Source organism: Cheilinus undulatus, linkage group 10, assembly GCF_018320785.1.
Source record: "Cheilinus undulatus linkage group 10, ASM1832078v1, whole genome shotgun sequence".
Lineage (NCBI taxonomy): Eukaryota > Metazoa > Chordata > Actinopteri > Labriformes > Labridae > Cheilinus > Cheilinus undulatus.
The window spans coordinates 16456572-16476231 of NC_054874.1; the positions used below are offsets into that span (position 1 = coordinate 16456572).

The window sequence follows — 19660 nt, forward strand, 5'->3', positions numbered from 1 at the left end:
CTGGACTCTGTGGAGGATCCCAAGGGGGCTAACTGGTGGCAGTAAGGATTGTGGTAATGTGACATCATTAGGGCAAAACATGAGGTGGGAGTTGGCGTCTCCTCACATCTGGATTGGTGCTGTCTGGAACTGCAATGGCTTACCTTGGCTGGTTTGGATCCATGTTACCAGGGTGAAATGAGCAATACGGCATGAAGGACCATGAATTGAATTCTTAAAGCTGGCACCGGTCTAATATATGCCTTTCACCCTGGGTGCTCCAATCAGAACCAATAAAACATGGACAATTTGTATTCCAGTTTACTTTGTTGAGTTTTAAGTATATATGGGTTGTCTTTCATTCTTGCATACGATGACTCAACTGCTAATGGAGATGTTACAGTGTGCTGTGAGCTCAGCTAAGGACTCCTCAAGAGCCCATGTGCACTGGCACTGAGGGCTGCCCTCTCTGCACCTGACTAGGGAATTTGGTACATACTCGGTACATAAGTTCCTGTTCTTATAGTGTCTTTTTCTAATGTATTTTGCCAATAATAAGTATGGACTTCTGGATGGGAGGGTAGAGGGTTGGGTGGAGTGCGTTAGGGTCATATTTCCTTTTTATCTCCTTTAATTTATCTGTCGGTTTATAAAGCACTTTGGGCTTAAGTTTGATTGATTGATTTATTGATAGTCAAAGATTTCCTCAGCTGTGGATCAGTGCTTTAGTAAGCAACTAAGTTGCAAATGACTTAAATAGTTTTCCTTTTGTTGAATAATTTTGTATAAGCTGGTTGATTTTGTGTCTAAGGACTCTGCAGGTGAACAAAGTCACTGCACCAGTTGTCTGAGGGGCAAGCTCTCGGCAGTCTCTCTGGCAGTCAGGGCTTTGTTATGGAACATACTGGGCTTGCTTTCTTTTAGATGAGCATAAATTTTAAATGCTCTCTTGTGTATTTTGATGAGTAAAGATATTGTCCTACTTCTGCTCTGCATGCATTATTTGGTGTTTTCCATTGGACATCGAGGATGGATTTACATAAATCTGCATGCAGAGGTTCAATCTGATGTTTGTCCCATTTTGTAAAGTCTTGGTTGACGAGTGTACATTGATCAAATGCCCTTTAAAAATAAATTATACCTTAGTGCCCTGACCTATTTTCACCTATTCACAATCAAATGGACTCTTAATAAGGATATAATAACGAGGGACTTATTAAACAGTAGGTGGCGACAATATTCCTCATGGAAGCGGTCGCCGTTAAAGAAGAAGAAGAAAGAGCTGTGTGATTGGCTGAACGGAGCTGACGTAGCTGGTGTTTTGGCTTTGTGATTGGCTGAGAGCTGACCAATGATAGAGTGACAGGAGTGTGCGTGTTAGCATCCTTAGCAGAATGTTTGTAAAAGTTTGTGTGAGTGTGTTTATTTTCTTTATTTTGCAGTATGAAGTGGCTGAAGCGCAGAAGAAGAAAGAGGTACAAGAGTTTGACTTGTCAAAGAGCCAGGAATGCTTTATTGCATTGTTAGACACAAATTTATCACAATTTAATCACGATTATTCATCATTGTAAAGTTCAGTCAAACCGAGACCAGGCACCGAGTGCTAACCGCTAAGTGCTAACGTACCTGTGTCATTATAAGGAATTATTTCTTACATTTAATCAGTTATTTATCAAACATGATAAAGTTAAACTGATCGAGACAAGACGCCGACAGCTAACTGCTACCGTGTCCGTGTCACTGTGAGGAATAATAACCAGCATCAATCACTAATTTCTTTACCATTGAAAAGTTCAATCAAACTGCTACCAACCAGTAACCTGACACGCCAGATAGATTTGTTTCACACGAGAAACAAGGAAACGGGCGTATCCATCTGCTTTTCAAGGTTAGCCAAGCGAGGCGCTCACGCGACTGTCGCTGTGAGGTTTTATGAAAATTATTTAATCATTCATATATTCACCATTGTATAGATCAGTTAAACAGAGACACCAGAGCTATCTGCTAACGTCCTCATGTCACTGGTTTTTACTAAAAATATCCACAGCTGATAACATCGTTTACAAAGTTAAATGATGACAGACTTGTCATGTCATGTCTGTCTTTCAATGATGTGATGTGGTTCAACTTGCGGTCCGTGGTCTATGTGATTATGCTCCAGCCATCATAGTGATGTGTGATTTTCTATGGAAGTTTTGATTCCGAACGAATTAGAATTAAAATATCTTTATAAAAAAGGATTATAGGAAACTAGCTGAACCCCCTTTGATCAAAATTTGCTCCTAATTTCCGTGACAGAGAGCATGTCAGTGCTCTCTGTAATAGCTGAGACATTAAACTTTATAAAGTACTATTACCTGAATAGTATAAGCTGTTATTGGGGTTACAACACCTTAAGGTGTATTTTAAGGACTGGAATTGGATAATTTATTCACCCTCAAACTTAAAATTGTTTGTTTTAAGGACTAGAGTTTTTTGACCAAAAACTAACTTTCTCCTCCTCTATGACCATCACCTCTGCTAAACTCACTGGACAAATAAATGTCCAAACAATTGATTTTATTTTTCCATTATCATAGAGTTCAGTTCATAATAGCAAATACTTGAGAGGCATCTGGCTGCAGACCTCGAGCAAACCTCTATGCTGGGGCACCAGCTCCTCTTGGATTAATTTGAAAAAATAGATACTTTGTGGACGAGAGGATACAATATATCACCAGACAAAATATCGCAATACTGTGCTGCATCAATTTTTTTTCTCTCACCCCTGGTATTTAATCTGCTTGTGTGTTATTTCGTGTATGTTTTAATGATATTGTTATCTTATATGTGTTGTCATTTGAGTTAACAAATATTCTTCAGGTTGATGACCACTTCAATGGTTACCATGGAAGTGAGCACTGCACGAGGATGATGATGTGTACAGATTGAAAAAAATAATAATTAACAATATTTAATACTGACTGTAGGATATGTTATTGTAACTTTGGCAATAAAGTATAAAATGCAGCGTAAGCCCATTGCTAGCTAACAGTCAGCCAACCGTTCAGGTGTTTGTTTACACCTGGAGAAAGTTCACCTGTGCGTTAAACGTCACTGTAACCAGTTCTTTCTTTGTTCATTTGATTGTGTGCAGACCTTGCTGTCAGAGAAAGTCTCTCAGATGATGGAGTGGACATCGAAGCGTTCAGTCATCAGGATGAATGGTGACAAGTTCAGACGCTTTGTTAAGGCTCCGCCTAGAAACTACTCTGTCGTCATCATGTTCACGGCACTGCAGCCGCACCGACAGTGTGGAGTCTGCAGGTAACACTTAGCATGCATAAATCACAAAACTATACGGGTATAAATGATACTGAATTACCCTAAATGGCACTTGAAAATTTATACATATTTCCTAAACACTTGATATTTTGCCTGGCCCTTACATAAATCATATATTTTTTTAAATTATGTGTTTATTTGTGTTTTTTTAATTCTCAGACAAGCAGATGAGGAGTTCCAGGTACTGGCTAATTCCTGGAGATATTCATCTGCTTTCACCAACAAAGTCTTCTTTGCTTCTGTCGACTTTGACGAAGGATCAGATGTCTTCCAGATGGTCAGACTACTTCTTTTATTTAACACCGTTTTGGTTTTTTTGTTGTTGTTTTTTTTAAATAATTTTGTTCAATTCATGAAGGAAAGACCAGTAGAAGTCTTTTTATTATTGTTTAATCATGATTGATTTAAAACATGAGTCACTGTGTTCAGTCTTGTATAAATCATCAAAATAAGGAAGAGGTGCTCTGAAAGGTCATAATCACACTGACATATTAATGATCAATGATGGCAGAGGGATTGATTGATTATTGAGAGCTTCAGTGTTTTATTTTCTTTTACCTACACTGATGTTACATTTTAATAAGACCTGTTTGACAGTCATCACAGATACAAGAATGCCAGCCGTTTCATGCTGCGCACGAAGCAAATTGAGTACACAGTTCAAGCAAGCACTTTGCACCGGCTGTATGTGCATGTATGTGGGCTACAGGCTCACACACACACACACACACACCCACACACACACACACAAGCAAGGTGCTCTCCAGCAGAGACAAAGCTTTGAAACATTTCAGGAAAAACACAGACCTTTCCCTGCACTTCTTCCTCTCCACCTGTCTATGTTCCATCTGCCTATGTAGAATCTGTGTCTATGTATGGGCATGCTAATTACTGGATACGAAACATGATAAAAAATACTTTGCAACAGAAAATTCCATTCATTGAGGCAGTGAGAAAGAGGCATTTAGGCTCAACAATGATTTTAAACAATGGCTGAATGAAACATCCCCCCTCCAACTTCCCCACCCCAATAGTCTGATGAAATCATGTGGAAAAATGCTGACCTTTATTTACAATGACAGAAACAATGTGACACATTTGTTATTTAGTTTATCTAATTTTATACATATAAATAAATGTAAAATATATGTGATATAAGATTTATTCTACCTTTAGGTTTTTTAAATTTTAATCATTTTATTTCTAATAACTGAACCCTTTTTCTGTTTGTATCTATATTTGTGTTTGTTTTTCAGCTGAACATGAACTCTGCTCCAACCTTCCTTCACTTCCCATCTAAAGGGAAACCTCGGCGCTCAGACACGTACGAGCTGCAGGTCCGAGGCTTTGCTGCTGAGCAGCTCGCTCGCTGGGTGGCTGACAGGACGGATGTGCAGGTACGACTTACCTAACAGACTCAACAGTCACAGAGTTACTCTGATGACCACCCAAAACTCATAGTCTCAGAAAATAGAAAATTAGAAAATAGAACTCTAATTTAACATTTTCACTTGTACATATTCAAATCTTAATTTCTTGCATTTTAAAAAAATTTTTATGTCTTAAATTTATTTGATTTCTTTACATTGAGAGCAAAGCTAACAGGGTGAGGATTCTGATTCTGAGCTGCCACATTAAGACAACAGTGATGTATCTTCAGTGATAAAGATTATCATGGTGGTTATTTACAGAAGTTCTTGCTCTTAAAGAATCCATTAGTTATAACTAGTTATAAGTGCTACATTGTTTTGTATAAAAAGTGCTATACAAATAACAATTGATTGATCGATAATGAAGGTAGTAATAATGATGGTCTTTATGAGACAATGATGTAGGTGATGATGATGATGATACCAATAGTAGTGATTGTGATCCTTTTGTTTCTCAGATCAGAGTGATTCGTCCTCCTAACTATGCCGGTCCTCTGCTGCTCGGCTTCCTGCTGGCTGTGATTGGAGGACTGGCTTACCTGCGCAGACACAATCTGGAGTTCCTGTTCAACCGGAACGTCTGGGCCTTCTCTGCTCTGGTAGCACACCTTTACACAAAAATATACCATAAGATATGATACAATGTCAGGGCACGTTCAAAGTCACTTTAAACACCTTTTAATAGTTTATATGAAAATATGTTTTTATGTGTTCCTTTATTTTTTTAATGTGTTTGTTTGTGTCAGTGTTTCGTGCTGATCATGACTTCAGGTCAGATGTGGAATCATATCAGAGGTCCGCCATATGCTCACAAGAACCCGAGCACTGGACAAGTGGTAACACACATGCACAGTTTATTCTAATACTTACTCTTAGTATTTGTCATTGTATGCCATTATTAATGAGAGGTAATCCAACTTGCTGTGTGTGTGTTCTGTTCTTCAGAGTTACATCCATGGCAGCAGCCAGGCTCAGTTTGTGGCGGAGACTCACATCGTCCTCCTCTTCAGTATCCTTCATTACTAAGCCCCCGTTTAACACAAACACGCACAAATGCCTATAAGGATGGCAGATCAGTGGGCACTGCCATCTTGTGGTGGCTGCCATAACTGCAGTGTCTGCTGACTGACAGCAGCATGGATGTTTGGATTAAAAACATTAGATGGGGCTGATAAAGAAAAAAAGCTTTAATCAAAACATTCTAACTTCCATTAGATTTTACATGTTAATCGTACAGTAAAAAGTGAAACATATGCCACCTATGAGTAAGAAAGTGCTGTTTAATATAACCCTTTGTGAAGTCAAAACTTCACTATGTATTTTTCATAGATGTCAAAATGCAGTTACATAGAAAATCATCTTACAGAAGAAAAATCTTCACTTCTTCATTCAGCTCTCATGTGAGACAGCACCTCAATAAAGGCTGCTTGTTACTTCCCGGTTTTCCCCAGATTTATGTTTACAAACATTTACATATTTATTTCCCCCCATATGTTGTGAACCTTTACTTGTGTGGATGCTGCTGTTACCGGGGGAATGGTGCTGCTGTGTGAGGCTGCGACCTCTGACCTCGACATCGGAAAGAGAAAGAGTAAGAACACACAACCATTATACCAGGATTACCAATCACTAAATGAAGAATGCTCAGTAATGTTGTATTATGATTAGGGCAGTCCAGTGATTTGAATTTTTAATCTGTTGTCAATCGTGTTTAATCTCACTTTTTTGTTGGATTTTGAAATTGCACTATTTTGCATTTAAAACTTTTGATTTCAGCTGGATTTTTTGCACTGCCTTAGTCTAAGGTTAATTAACTTTCTGTCTGAATACCGTCATGCTTTTGTATTGAAAGAAAAAGAGGAACTTTGGGTAGATCAAAGATTAATGCATGGATTTCACCTTGAAAAAACGAACAGTGAAAAGGTGTATTTTTAATAACACAAGGTGCAGATGACTTTGGCTCGTCCACTGAGCTGTCTGACTTTATTAAAGTGAAATGAGACATTAAGGAGCAGTGGTGGACTTATCTTACATCACTTTGGCTGCAGGGAGACATTGCACTGGTTTAGCCATAGTGAACTGAAGGGACAATAAAGCATGCACTTAATCATGTTACAATACTAACATCATGGACAAAAGTATTGGCACCCCTGGAAATTTTACAGAAAACAGAAATCACACCTGAAGCCAGTTAGAGTGTATAAAAGTTGACTCAGCCTTTGTGTTGTGTGCCTGGGTGTGTCACACCAAGCATGGAGAAGAGAAAGAAGGGCTGAGAATTGTCTGAGGACAAAATTGTGGAAAAATTTGAACAATTTCAAGGTTACAAGACCATCTCCAGAGATCCTGAAATTCCTTTGTCCGTTGTGCATAATATGATCAAGAAGTTTATAACCCATGGAGCTGTGGCTAATCTCCCTGGATGTAGACGGAGGAGAAAAATTGACTAAAGAATGCAACGTAGGATAGTTGGAATGGTGGATAAACATCCTCAGTCAACTTCCACACAAATTCAGGCTGTCCTGCAGACTCAGGGTGCAAAAGTGTCAGCTTGGACCATACGTTGTCATCTGAATGAGATGAAGCACTATGGCAGGAGACTGAAGAGAACCCCACTGCTGACAAGGAGACATAAAAAGCCAGACTGGAGTTTGCAAAAATGTACCTGAGTAAGCCTCAATCCTTCTGGGAGAACATTTTGTGGATAGATGAGACTAAGGTAGAGCTTTTTGGAAAAGCACGTCATTCTACTGTTTACAGAAAACAGAATGAGGCCTACAAAGAAAAGAACACAGTACCTACAGCCAAACATGGTGGAGGTTAAAAGATGTTTTGGGGTTCTTTTGCTTCCTCTGGCACTGGGTGCCTTGACTGTGTGCAAGGAATCATGAAATCTGGAGACTATCAAAAGATTTTGGGCTGCAATATAGGGCCAGTAGTGAGTCCGGATCTAAATCCCATTGAACGCCTGTGGAGAGATCTCAAAATGCTGTTGCAAGAAGGCACCCTTCAAATCAGAGAGACCTGGAGCAGTTTGCAAAAGAAGAGTGGTCCAAATTCCAGTTAGGATGTATAAGAAGCTTGTTACTAACAAAGAGCAAACACCCCAGAAGTAGAGCGGGACAGTGCCAGCCGACAGTTGTTAGGAGACTTCTACCACCGGGGACAACAGTGAAGAATAGTCTAGCTAAGTGCGTAGAACATGATTTAAAAAATTAATGATCAAACCCAACAGAACAATCATGATTTACCCGTTCTGTCTTCAACTGACACGTGTCAGTTAGTTAACACATGTAAGTCCTCCAAGAAGAATGAGACGTAAATTTTTTTGACATTTATCCAAGAATTACATTTTTTATTCCCTGTAAAACTGCAACAACTAACAAATTCCATAGAAAATGTTGTTAGATGTTGCATAAAAAATAAGACGTAAGGAAAACAAGACTTGGGTTATTGCATTTTGCAGCTTTGCGTTTAAACATGATCATACATCTAATTCCCATTAAATGAATATGGTGACTTGTCGTGTTTTCAGTAGAGTGCAGGGTTCATACAAGTGCTTGAAATCCTTCCATCCACTATTTTTTTTTTTTTTCTGTCTGCATGTTCATGTGTGTTCATCTTTTTGTGCATGTCAGTCATGTGTGTGGCAGGTGTGGGTCTGGTGATGCTCTTCTTCAGCTGGTTGTTGTCGATCTTCAGAGCAAAGTATCATGGGTATCCATACAGGTGAGTGTTTGGTCCTTTCTCAACCTGCTCCCTACAAGCTGACAAATAAATCCTGGTTTCCTATTGGCTGACTCTCTCTGATTCTCTCTCTCATTCTCTCTCTGTCAACTCAGCTTCCTGTTGTCTTAAAGAGACTGTGTCCTCAGAGCTTCAACCTCAGGACAGGAAGTCCCTGTCACCAGGCAGGGTTTCCATGACATGTCTGACCTGTGCGTGCGAGTGTGTGTGAGCTCTCTGTGCCTTCATAAAGACGTTCATTGACTTGACTGTTTGTGCCAAAATCTGATTTATTGATCAGACTCTTTGATTGATTAATTGAGTGCCACTCTGTTCACAGACGTATGAAACGGTGTGCCTGTGTGTTCCAGCCTTTAGGCCGTAGATAAACTTGCTGTTCCACCTTACTTTGCACCCGGCTGCATCATGAGTGTCCTTTAAAAATACCCGCCTACACGCAACTCATATCATTTGAAAATGCCTTCATGGGGCACACAAGAGAGTTCAGGCCATATACAACAGGGGTGTCCAAACTTTTTCCACCGAGGGCCACATACAGAAATATATAAGAATGGTGGGGCCACTTTCATACAGCACACCGTGAGGATATTAAAGTTAGTCAAAGCAATCACATGTAGGTTAAGATATTCTTAGTGATTGAATGTGCTCATATGGCTAGTTATTGGTTGACAAGGCAAATAGCCAATCAATTTAAGGATTTTGGGGAGGCCAGTCAGATTTCAGGGGGCCCTGGCTACCACTGGCTATGCACCTGGAATGCTACTGGTGCTGCTATTTGCTACAATAATAATTAGGAAGTTATAGATTAAGAAATCACAGTAATTTTGGTTGCCAATATGTTTGCAATTTACAGTGTTGTCTTAATTTAGTAGCAAATTTTTTTTTTTTTTTTGAATTTTCAATTCTTGTCAAAATGTTTATTTACAAAATTAGCATGGCCTTGTGCGGAAACTAAGAAATGCAATAGAGTCAGGAAAAAAAAGCTTCATGTTCTAATGTGGTCCATATTTCATTTTATTTTTAAAATCTGCTGTGGGCCAATCAAAAGTGGACTTTGGGCTGTATTCGGCCCCCTGGGCCATAGTTTGGACACCCCTGGTATACAACTACCTGATGTAAGGGATGTAAATTACGAACATGGAGATACTCAAGGAGGTTACTTTAATGTTAATTATGAGGTAAGAGCTCATGTAACATTAGCACTAATAACCAATAGTAATATAAAATCAGCTCAGATTGATGACTTAGTCAGAACACGCCATATGCAACATTTTCCTCTGCACACTGATGTAACATTCCCAGTGTATTGCTTTAATTAGTGACCATGTTTACTGGTGACTTTCAGCCAACTCCTCATTGATGTTGTTGCAGCAGCTGCTAATAACAGAGATTCCTTATGAATGTTTATTTGTTTGGTTTATTATTATTACTGTATGTCAAAATCTCATCAGTTATGTTTTTAATTTTAAAAAAATAATGCAAATGGCTACAGACAGACATGTTTGTCTGAGCAGTAACAATAGCACATTGGTTAGATGTTGAGAATATTGGACTTGGTTTATCAGTCTGTCTTAAAAACTCTCAGCCCTTGTTGCCGCTGTTGACCTTCACACCTCCTCCACCTTCACAGCACCTCTATCTCTCATGAACATACTGCATCTTGCATAAATGTCACGTAAACTTTTGAGGATGTGCACAGTCGACGCGTCAGATGAATGCAGGGGACGTGTGGCAGCCATCATGCATACATGTGCGTGTAGTTAACAGAAAGTATATCTCCGGCCTAACAGGGTGGTACAGTGTTTGAACAACTGAAATAAAACAAAAACTTGATGCCCCTGCTCACAAACAGTAAAGATTGATGAACTTTTAATTTAGAATAAGATTTTAAAAAAACAACGCAATCTCTCAGAGGTTAAATGTTATAAAATGATATTACAGATGAAAAAGGTTTAGATATTCTATGAAGAAATTAGATGTTTATGTTCAAGTATCAAATATGAATATTTTGAATAAGAATATTAAACAATATTTGAAGAGATTAGATGTGTGAACACTGAAAAAGTTTATAAAGATTAAAACATTAGCAGCAGTTCAGTGTAAAACTCTGATAGCCAAACAGAACTCCATTTGAATATAAAAGATTTGATTGTTTTTTAAACTGAAAACAGAAATCCAAAAAGTAAACATGACTACTTTTTGCAAAATTTACCATCAGTGTCTAAAGACCTGAGGCATTTTTTTTAACCGGCAGTGCTCACAACCTCAGAGTGCCTTTCACTAGTGTTATTGTTACAAAGATTTGCTTCTATTTTTCCCATGAGGCCTTCTCCAAATTGCTCTGTGTGATTAATTTGGTAATGTGATGTAAAGGAGTCCTATCCAGGCATTAGCATTTGCTATTGGCCTGGAAACTACCCTAAAAAAAAAAAACAGATCAGTTTATCAACCCCCATTGTTCTTGAGCTGGAATTAGAAGTCCTATTTCTTCTTGTCTGATTGGTCAATGAAGGTGAAGTGACATTTGTATTTATTTTACTTTATCAACCTTTTTCACCAACTGTGGCACCGCTCCAAAACTTTTAATCAGAAAGCGCAGCAGTAAAAAGAAAAAAACAGCTGATGCTGATGGCATTGTTGGTTCAGGTCACTGAGTGCTGAAAACACTGGACTAAGTGTAGAAAATGAGAGCAAAAGTGACAGCTTTGGACACAGACCCATAAAGTCCTGCCCCTCAGTGTACCTTTTTTCCCACACAAAAGTTGTCAATTGGTTTATGCGGAAATGATAAAACAGCATACGATCAGAGTCTCAGGGTTTATTTCCAAAATTGTTTCATATTCTTAATAGCGGTTTTAAACTTCATTACATGTCTAACATGATTAAGTAATAAATGGTTAAAAAATAATTGGCATAAGAATCACTGTGATGGAAGAATTAATGTTAAAACAAACCAGAATAATGTTTCCCTAAAGACTGTTAAATAAGGTAACTTTTTCTGTATCAGATTATCTTTTGGATTTTTCTTCATGACGTTTTATATCTTAAATCTTTGTTTCTGGTTAAATTTCATAATTTTGATCAAAAATGATTACAATCAGAATTAATAGTGTGCTTTCTTGATAATGTATAAATGGTGAAGCAGAAACTTGAGTTGTTTGTTCATAAGAAAAAATTCAGAAGAATATTTCTCTCTAAGTGCTTTAAATGTTTTTCACTTATATGATTGTTTCTGATATTAAAGTGCCTTCAGACTTCAATTTTAATCCCCCTCTCTTTATTTCAATTTTATTTAGAGTACACAATTTTCGTCATGGGCTGTGTGTGTATATATATATATACACACACACACACACACACACACACACACACACAGTGACACTTATGTATGGGGCAATGGTAGTGGTTAAATTCCACACGTTTACAAGATTAGAATGGGTGCTTATATTTCCCATACTATCTGTCTGTCTGTTCTGAATATACATTTTCTAAACAAATATATTCAAATGCTATATATGATATTCGAAATTTAAAAATATATATATATTGTGTGAGAGACGGAAGTATTTCAGTCTTCTTTAAAGCTATTTTAGGTCCTCTGGGTGTCATGTCTCCGTTTGACCACAGAGGGCAGTGACACACAAAAACACAATAGATAACAGAAGAAGAAGAAGAATCCGGAAGCTTCATGGTGTAAAGATGGCGCAATGTGAGATCGTTGGTGGAGCGGATCCAGGTAAACAGACTTATCTTTGCTAATACAGGTGATAATAGAAATAACTATGGCAATGTAGATATTGCAGACAAGTTAAAGGCTACGTTTTTGACAAGGAGATGTTCTCTGTGGTCAGGATCTATGGTTTTACCACGGACGGATGGGGAGAAGAATGTGGACTTTAAATCAGAGCTAACGGGGCTGCTGTGGGTGTAACCTAGATCATGTAACTTTCATACGTGTTTTACATAAAAAAAATGTGTGTCTAACACACAAAACGTGCGTGCTGGATGCGAAAAATGGGGAGTAACGTCTGTTTAACGTTTTAAGCATGAATATTTAATTCACAAAACGTGTATTCGACACATCTAGCGGGCTTTAAACGTTATTTTCCTTTTTTAAAACAATAATCACTATAGAAACCACATGTCTTCGTTTTAGATAATTTTGGATCTCTAAAACAGAAACATTGATCATTAGCCAGTCTGAATTTCAGTCCAAAATATCCACTCATCAACTAGAATGTGTCCTTAGAAACCAAACATATAATTTGCCCTGCTAACAAGCAAGGATGTGCACAGTGTTTGAATTATACAGTGGCTTTCGGGGCAGCCCATTCCTATGTGCGATATCACATGCACCGCACGTACACAGTATACTGTATAAGAGCAGTGGTCAACATCAGGGTTAACGGTCTTTCTGCCACATCTGCAGCAGGGAGTCAATGCTGTCGGTAGGCACAATAACAACTGAAGTATCGCTCAACAAATTTAATCAGAGAAAATCAAAGCAAAAATATATTGTTATACCCTCAACAACCGTGAAAAAAACCGCTAACTCACTGGTAAGTTCAGGTACCTATGTGATTCTGGGCTTTATTATTTCAGGTCAGCCCTGCCAAGCATGATAATCATAGCAGGAACAAATTCAGCATCTTATTATTATGTAATGCACTAGTAAACAAACAACATTTATGCTATTGGTTTTAGATTTCAGGAAACTATTTTCATGAAGTGAAATAATAACCTGCATTTTGGCAGCTTTTTAGAGCTCCCACTTAACGTTTCATGTGAAGCTTTCAGGGGAGCTAACCTCCTCTTAGCTCCCCGTAATTCTAACTATGGACCTGCATAAAATCTCTTTGTGGTAATGAACGAGAGCATTTTTTGGCCGCATGTTTCCTCTGATGTCAGGCCTTTCTTTAATCCATTAGTTGGTTTAAGTGCCCTACTGTTTTAAAATGTTTATGAATGAATGACCAAATGTATTAACTAATGAATGAATGAACCATTTCTTTTCGTTTCTGGTCATCAACATGACCCATCCCTCATAGAAATATAAAGACAAATTCAGTGTAAAACAGCCAGTTATTTATGAATTAGACCAACATCTACAATCACAAAGTAATAATGATGTAAATATATATATTTACACCAACACATGCCTGAAAAATGGATTAAATCATTTAAAAAAAACAGAATCTACATGTTTCTGAGATGGCATATCTTATTTTTATCATAAGAATGGAACACATTTTGAAAAACATTCTTTTTGAATTTACTAGAGACAAGTCACTCACAGTTACTTATTATTGTATTGCAAATTCACATTACATTTCTTACAGTTAAATGAATAAAAATAAAAATGCCTTAATTAGATAAATAAATGATTTAACTTATTTTGACTACATCTATAAAACATATAATACCACTGGGGCCTGACTAATGTTTATAATATAGTAGTAGTAGTAGTAGTAGTAGTAACAGTAATGGTTAGGCTTTTAATTAATAGATTCTAATTTTAAGGTACAGTTTATGCATTGTGGTGCTGCAGTGATCATCTGTTATAAACTATAACTGTTTCTACTTTATCTATATCTTCATCATACACTGCTTCTTGTCTGCATGTCTGTAACATGTGGGACATGTGTGCAATAGGCAGACGTGTATGCTCATTAAATAAATGGCAGAATCCACAGCACTGATAAAAAAATTAATGCACATCAAGTTATGTATTGTTATGTATGCTGTATGTTTTTATTGATGTTATATTACATTTAAGTTTATAGAAAAATCTATGTGAGATGCTAATCTATTACTCATCCCTTTCTAGATAGTTAGGTCCTCCTCTATCTAAGCACTATGTAATTTCCACCGCTGTTTACAGCAACAGGCCATGCATAATGATGGGGGGGGGGGGCTGTAAAGCCAAGGAATACAGGAAGTAAAATACAATGTACTGTATGGGGCGTACAAGGTTTTTACAAAACACTCTGGGTTTGCAGTAGCACTCCTCTTGCACACAGCACCCTAGGCGAGCACCTGTATTGTGTGTCGGAGTCAGTCTGGTCTGTAGCAGTTGCAGTTTACACACTCACTCTCCATCAAGTCACCTGTGGAGTGTGGCTGCTCACTCTACAGATGTAGAGGTTTACACATGGTGTGAAGGAGAGATATTCAGCACATCAAAAAGTGTAACATATTCAAAATAAAATGAGTGGACACAAGTTTCATATCTTGAATCTGTGTCTAAAGGCTTTGAGAGGCAAGTGCAGGTCAAGTCTCAAGTGGCTTATAAGCGAGCTGCCTATATTTAATGATTCATCTCTGGATTATAGGAATCATTATCTTAATTGAGAAATGAGAATAGATCTGAGTTGAAGAATCAATTTTTAACACAGTCCTAGTATGAATCAGGATTCAATTGGAGAAAAAAGGCTCTAGATTGAGTTTTATTCAATTGATTAAGTTAATTGTCAGAAATTTGGCGATATATATTTGCATACATCATTGGATATAGTTGGGTTGCTTTGTCTTGTTTTGCCTCATTTCAGTTGTCCTTTTCATTTTATTCTGTGTTGTCACATTAAAAACAACTCCAGGTAAACTGAGTGACCTTTTGGATGGAGGCTGGAAGATTTATGAGGAGCTGGAGGAGTCCTCAGAGCCTCCCACCTCCTCACCCGTGCAGCAGCGTGTACTCCGTGGGCTGACTTTGCTGACAGAAGCTCAGAGGCGGGTGGAGCAGCTCCAGGTGTTCAGCAGGAATGAGGAGCTGGAGGAGGTGAGCACTGCCGACCTCAAATATCTGCTGCTCCCTGCTCTGCTTGGAGCTCTCACCTTAAAGCTAACAAGCCGGGAGCAAAGACTGAACACTGTCCGCACTGCCCGCTCACACTTCATGGACTACCTGTCCAGGTGTACAGACTACCATGTGACCACCTTCACCATGCCAAGGAGAAGAGAGAGCACGGATGAAGAGTCTGAGCGAGAGCTTCCTACTTCACGGGTAAATATTTTAATTGTACATTTAATATTGAAATGTGCTGGTGATAAAAATTAAAAAAAAAAAACTCAATCATTTTGATATATCAGTGATCTGTTTCTGCCCACTGATCAAGTAAATATAATAGTGATGGATTTCATTTTATCATTTCCTCAAGTTAAGAGTGTCACAAAATTAAATAAGAGTGGTCTCACATCAGGGACCTGGGGCCTAGATCCAAATACACTTGACCCCAAAGTCACTTTCCATTTGGTCAGTGTGACAGCAAGTACACCACACTTGGCAACTGTTTCTGAGTCTGCTGGAAGAGGTGATCTCAGGCCCAATTCATTTGAACTTAAGGATAATCCATGGTAAAAGTAATGATATTAAAATTTATGATAAATGTAAATACAGAAAAACATGATCTTGATGTGTCTGCATGAAGCTGTGATAGTTTGTAGATAAACTATATGTGTGGTGAAAGTACCCAAGCTTTATTCTGAAAATATATCATGCAACTCTCACCTATAATTATGTGATTGTCCCCTTTCAGCCCACTCCTGGTTCGACTGACCTGGTTGCCATGGCAGCACAGCGACAGGCAAAGATCGAGCGTTTCCGTCAGAAGAAGGATCTTGAGGCTCGATTGTCAGAGGTGCGGCGGACGGTGAAGAGTGGACAGGCGGATGATGAGGTTAGCAGAGAATTTTACCTGCTCCAGGTGAAAAGGTGGATCAGTGTGAGTCTGGATGAGATCGAGAGCATCGATCAGGAAGAGGACATCCTGAAGAACTTCGACCAAATGAAGCATAACACCGCCCCAAAACAGCCCCCCAGAGCCCCCATGAAACCCTTCATTCTCACCAAGGACGCCATGCAGGTGAGACAGAGTGGGGGCAGTGGATATTACCAGTAGTATGTGGGGTCATCCATACTTTGTATCAATATCTGTTTTGTGCATTCAGGTACCAAGTGACTGCACTTCAGTATGTGCGTCCACACTGTTGATTAACAATATGTCTTCGATTACAGGCGGATATTAGAACTATCTGTCTTATGGTGGCTTGGTATCCATAAATGCTGTGTGCATGGAAGCAGCTGATGATTATAATGAATGAAGGTGAATTAACCCTGAGCTAAAAGGCTAGAACTGGCTCATACTGCCATGAACATTCTTTTAAAGGACATTATGATATACTATTTAGCAAAGAAAATCTACTGGTCTTGATCTGTCAGTCCCAGATGAGCTGGTTTTTTGTCAATGATAGGAGCTGGCTCCAGTTTGATAGATGATTTCTTCTTTTTTCCGTTTAGTTGTTGTTGTTTTTTTTTTAAAGGTTTATTTTGGGCATTTTTGTGCCTTTATTTTGATAGAGGAGGATAGTGGATAAAGTTGGAAACAGGGATGAGAGCGGGGGAGAGACATGCGGTGAAGGGCCTCAGGCCGGATTCGAACCCGGGCCGTCCGCGTACATAGGGCGCGCACCTTAACCACTTGGCCACCTGCACCCCACGTTTTGTTGATGTTTTAAAGATATTTTTTTAAAAGGCAAACAATTCAGATCTCTTAAAAGAGCTGTGATTCCCATTACTTCAAGCAAGGCTAGGTGGACAAAAATAAACCCATGCTTTTAGCTTAGTAGCATAATCATAGAACAAGTAAGTTGCGGGGTGGTCTTTAATGCATTCCAGGACATATTGCATGTATACAACCAATCCAGTCCTGATGGAGGCATCCCAGACCACCTCCATGCAGTCTGAGCTACTGGATATGAAACACTTCTCAGTTCACATTAAGGTGCATCCACACAAAGAATTAAGAATTATACCAGTTAGTATGTGATTACCCAGCATGTTAATGCAAGCTGTGTAAACAACCTCTATATGTTAACCCTTGCAGCAGAATGAACCTTGTTCTGTTGTATGGGCTTTTGCACAGAAATACCTCTGCACATGTTTGATTGTATTTTTGATAATAATAATAATAATAAATATATTTTGGCTGTTATGGATCAAATCTGTAGTTTTTAATGTTTGATTTTATCATCGTTTCTTAACCTTCAGGCTCGGGTGTTTGGTGCCGGCTATCCCAGCCTCCCCACCATGACAGTGGATGATTGGTACGAGCAGCACAGGAAACGTGGCGCTCTGCCCGATCAGGGGATCCCAAGGCGGGTGGCAGTAGAAGAGGACTGTGACTCAGCTGAAAGAGAAGAAGAAGAAAAAGAGAGGAAGGCTGAAAACGAAGATGAGGAGGCCCTGAGGAAGGCGAGAGACTGGGATGATTGGAAGGACAATCACCGTAGAGGATACGGAAACCGCCAGAACATGGGCTGATCCTTTTACAATAAGAACCCACGACCTGACCTTTGAACTGTTCGAATGATGAGGTCATTTCACGTGATTATTGCTCTACCGGCAGATGATTTACTGTTAAAACATGGTGATGCCATTTCCTGTCCTCTGTGCTGTTTCTGAGTGAACACCAATAAAAATAACTGCAATTTATTTATTTCTCCGCCTTACACTTCATCTGATAATTTAGGATATTATTTGTGATTTGATCAATTGCTATATTAAAAAGTCTGGGATTTGTTAGATTAATTTATCAAATCAAGACATTTTAATAATAGGATTGAGCCAAAGACTTATAACAAGCTGTTGGTTTGAATGTTTTGGGGACAAAAAATACAATGTACTTTCATTTATGAAACAGTCCAAAAAGGGCATACTATTCATACTATTTCTCCATTTACTACAGTGGCAGATTAATTTTAGTTATCCATATAAAGCAGAATAGTATAGCTTACATAGTTTGAAATAGGTACATTCATTTTGAAATAACTCTACCAAATATATTAAGGTCTATAGTTACCCAATAGGAGATTTCTCCTTATCAGTTATACAACTGAAACTGATAACATCATCTCTTCTAAGAAGGTTTTTGGATATTGTTAATAAAAACTTAAATATTTTGATCATCGATTGTATGAATTGGGAGAATTATTGTAATCAAGGGATAATCCTGAAGTACTTAAAAAGGATGAGATTGTATTGAGAGTCATATCTTCTTCTAGAATGGCAAAGTAGCAACCCCCCCAGCCAGATACAGTTGTTTTTCTTAGCTTTATCAGGTGAAAATGATCAACTTACCAGCCACTGGAGCAGGTAAATAAAAGTAGCCTAAGCTAAAAGAGTGGTTTTTTTTTTGGAGTTAACTGCATAAATTAAATGCCTTTATTTGCTTTTTCCTACTTACTTAAGAAGCAAAGACAAGCGGACCTACACACCTCAGGCCAAAAAACGGCCTCCTCCCCTCTCTATCAGAGTTGTTGTAAATGTTTACTGTAATGTTGTGTCCTTGGGATGTTTTCTTAAGTACCATTTGCGAGTAGTTCTCATGCAAAGACTACATCTGTGTTCGAACCAATGTCTTGCTTTTCGCAAGTCGAAGGAAGTTAAGCAAAGCCTCAATTTTTGCTTGTGATTGCAGAAAAATGCACAAAAATATGACGTAGCGAGTCTAAAGCATACGATGCAGGAAAATGCCTATGGATTTACATTGTCCCTGTAGGAAGCAAAAGCAAAAGTTTGCATGATCGAGTACAAGACAAATTGGTCAAAAACGTGGTTTAAAATGAACAGTTTGAATTTTTTGTGCAGCAACTTCCACTTATTAAAAAGCCTATAACCTGAATACTATTAGCCTTGATTTTTACGTTAGCTCATTAAATAATTCTGCTTGTTTGTGGTTGGTAGATCAATCCGCCAGCCACGGTGGTAGGTAAATAAAAAATAATAATTCAAACCTTGATATCGCCATGGATTTATCTTTTTAGAAACATATGTAACGTCCGCAAATTGACTTATTTTGGATTATTTGTAGAATATTCTAATAAATTGTATTTCTGTGGAAGAGTTGAAGAGAATATTGACTAATTGAGTTGCCAAAAGAAGAGCTTTGAAAGATGACACCTCTCGGGGTTATTCCAAGTAGGGTTCAGGAAGACACTGCTGGTCACAAAATAGCTTATCACCAAACCCCAGTGAAGAAAACGGGATGTCTGATGTAAGAATCCAGATATTCTGTCACTGTGCTTCTAACACATCAAGTATTAGACTGGTATGATTATGTATATTTATCACTTTTATAAAAGCAGACTGACATTCATCGACGTATCTATCTATATTTACAATC

At 38.3% G+C, this 19660-nt stretch overlaps 2 protein-coding genes across 2 annotated transcripts; both read left to right on the plus strand.

The window, feature by feature from the left end:
* Positions 1–1320: 1320 nt before the first annotated feature.
* LOC121516386 (magnesium transporter protein 1-like) lies at positions 1321–11740 on the plus strand. Its single transcript, XM_041797663.1, has 10 exons — positions 1321–1454; positions 3116–3285; positions 3463–3580; positions 4560–4700; positions 5192–5332; positions 5480–5569; positions 5679–5742; positions 6250–6324; positions 8372–8462; positions 8576–11740. The coding sequence occupies exons 1-10, from the start codon at positions 1374–1376 to the stop codon at positions 8589–8591; spliced, it is 987 nt and encodes a 328-aa protein (XP_041653597.1). The 5' UTR covers positions 1321–1373; the 3' UTR covers positions 8592–11740.
* Positions 11741–12156: 416 nt separating this feature from the next.
* On the plus strand, positions 12157–17970 carry igbp1 (immunoglobulin (CD79A) binding protein 1). The gene is made up of 4 exons (XM_041797005.1): positions 12157–12216; positions 15077–15483; positions 16016–16342; positions 17527–17970. The coding sequence occupies exons 1-4, from the start codon at positions 12180–12182 to the stop codon at positions 17797–17799; spliced, it is 1044 nt and encodes a 347-aa protein (XP_041652939.1). The 5' UTR covers positions 12157–12179; the 3' UTR covers positions 17800–17970.
* The last annotated feature ends 1690 nt before the right edge of the window (positions 17971–19660 follow it).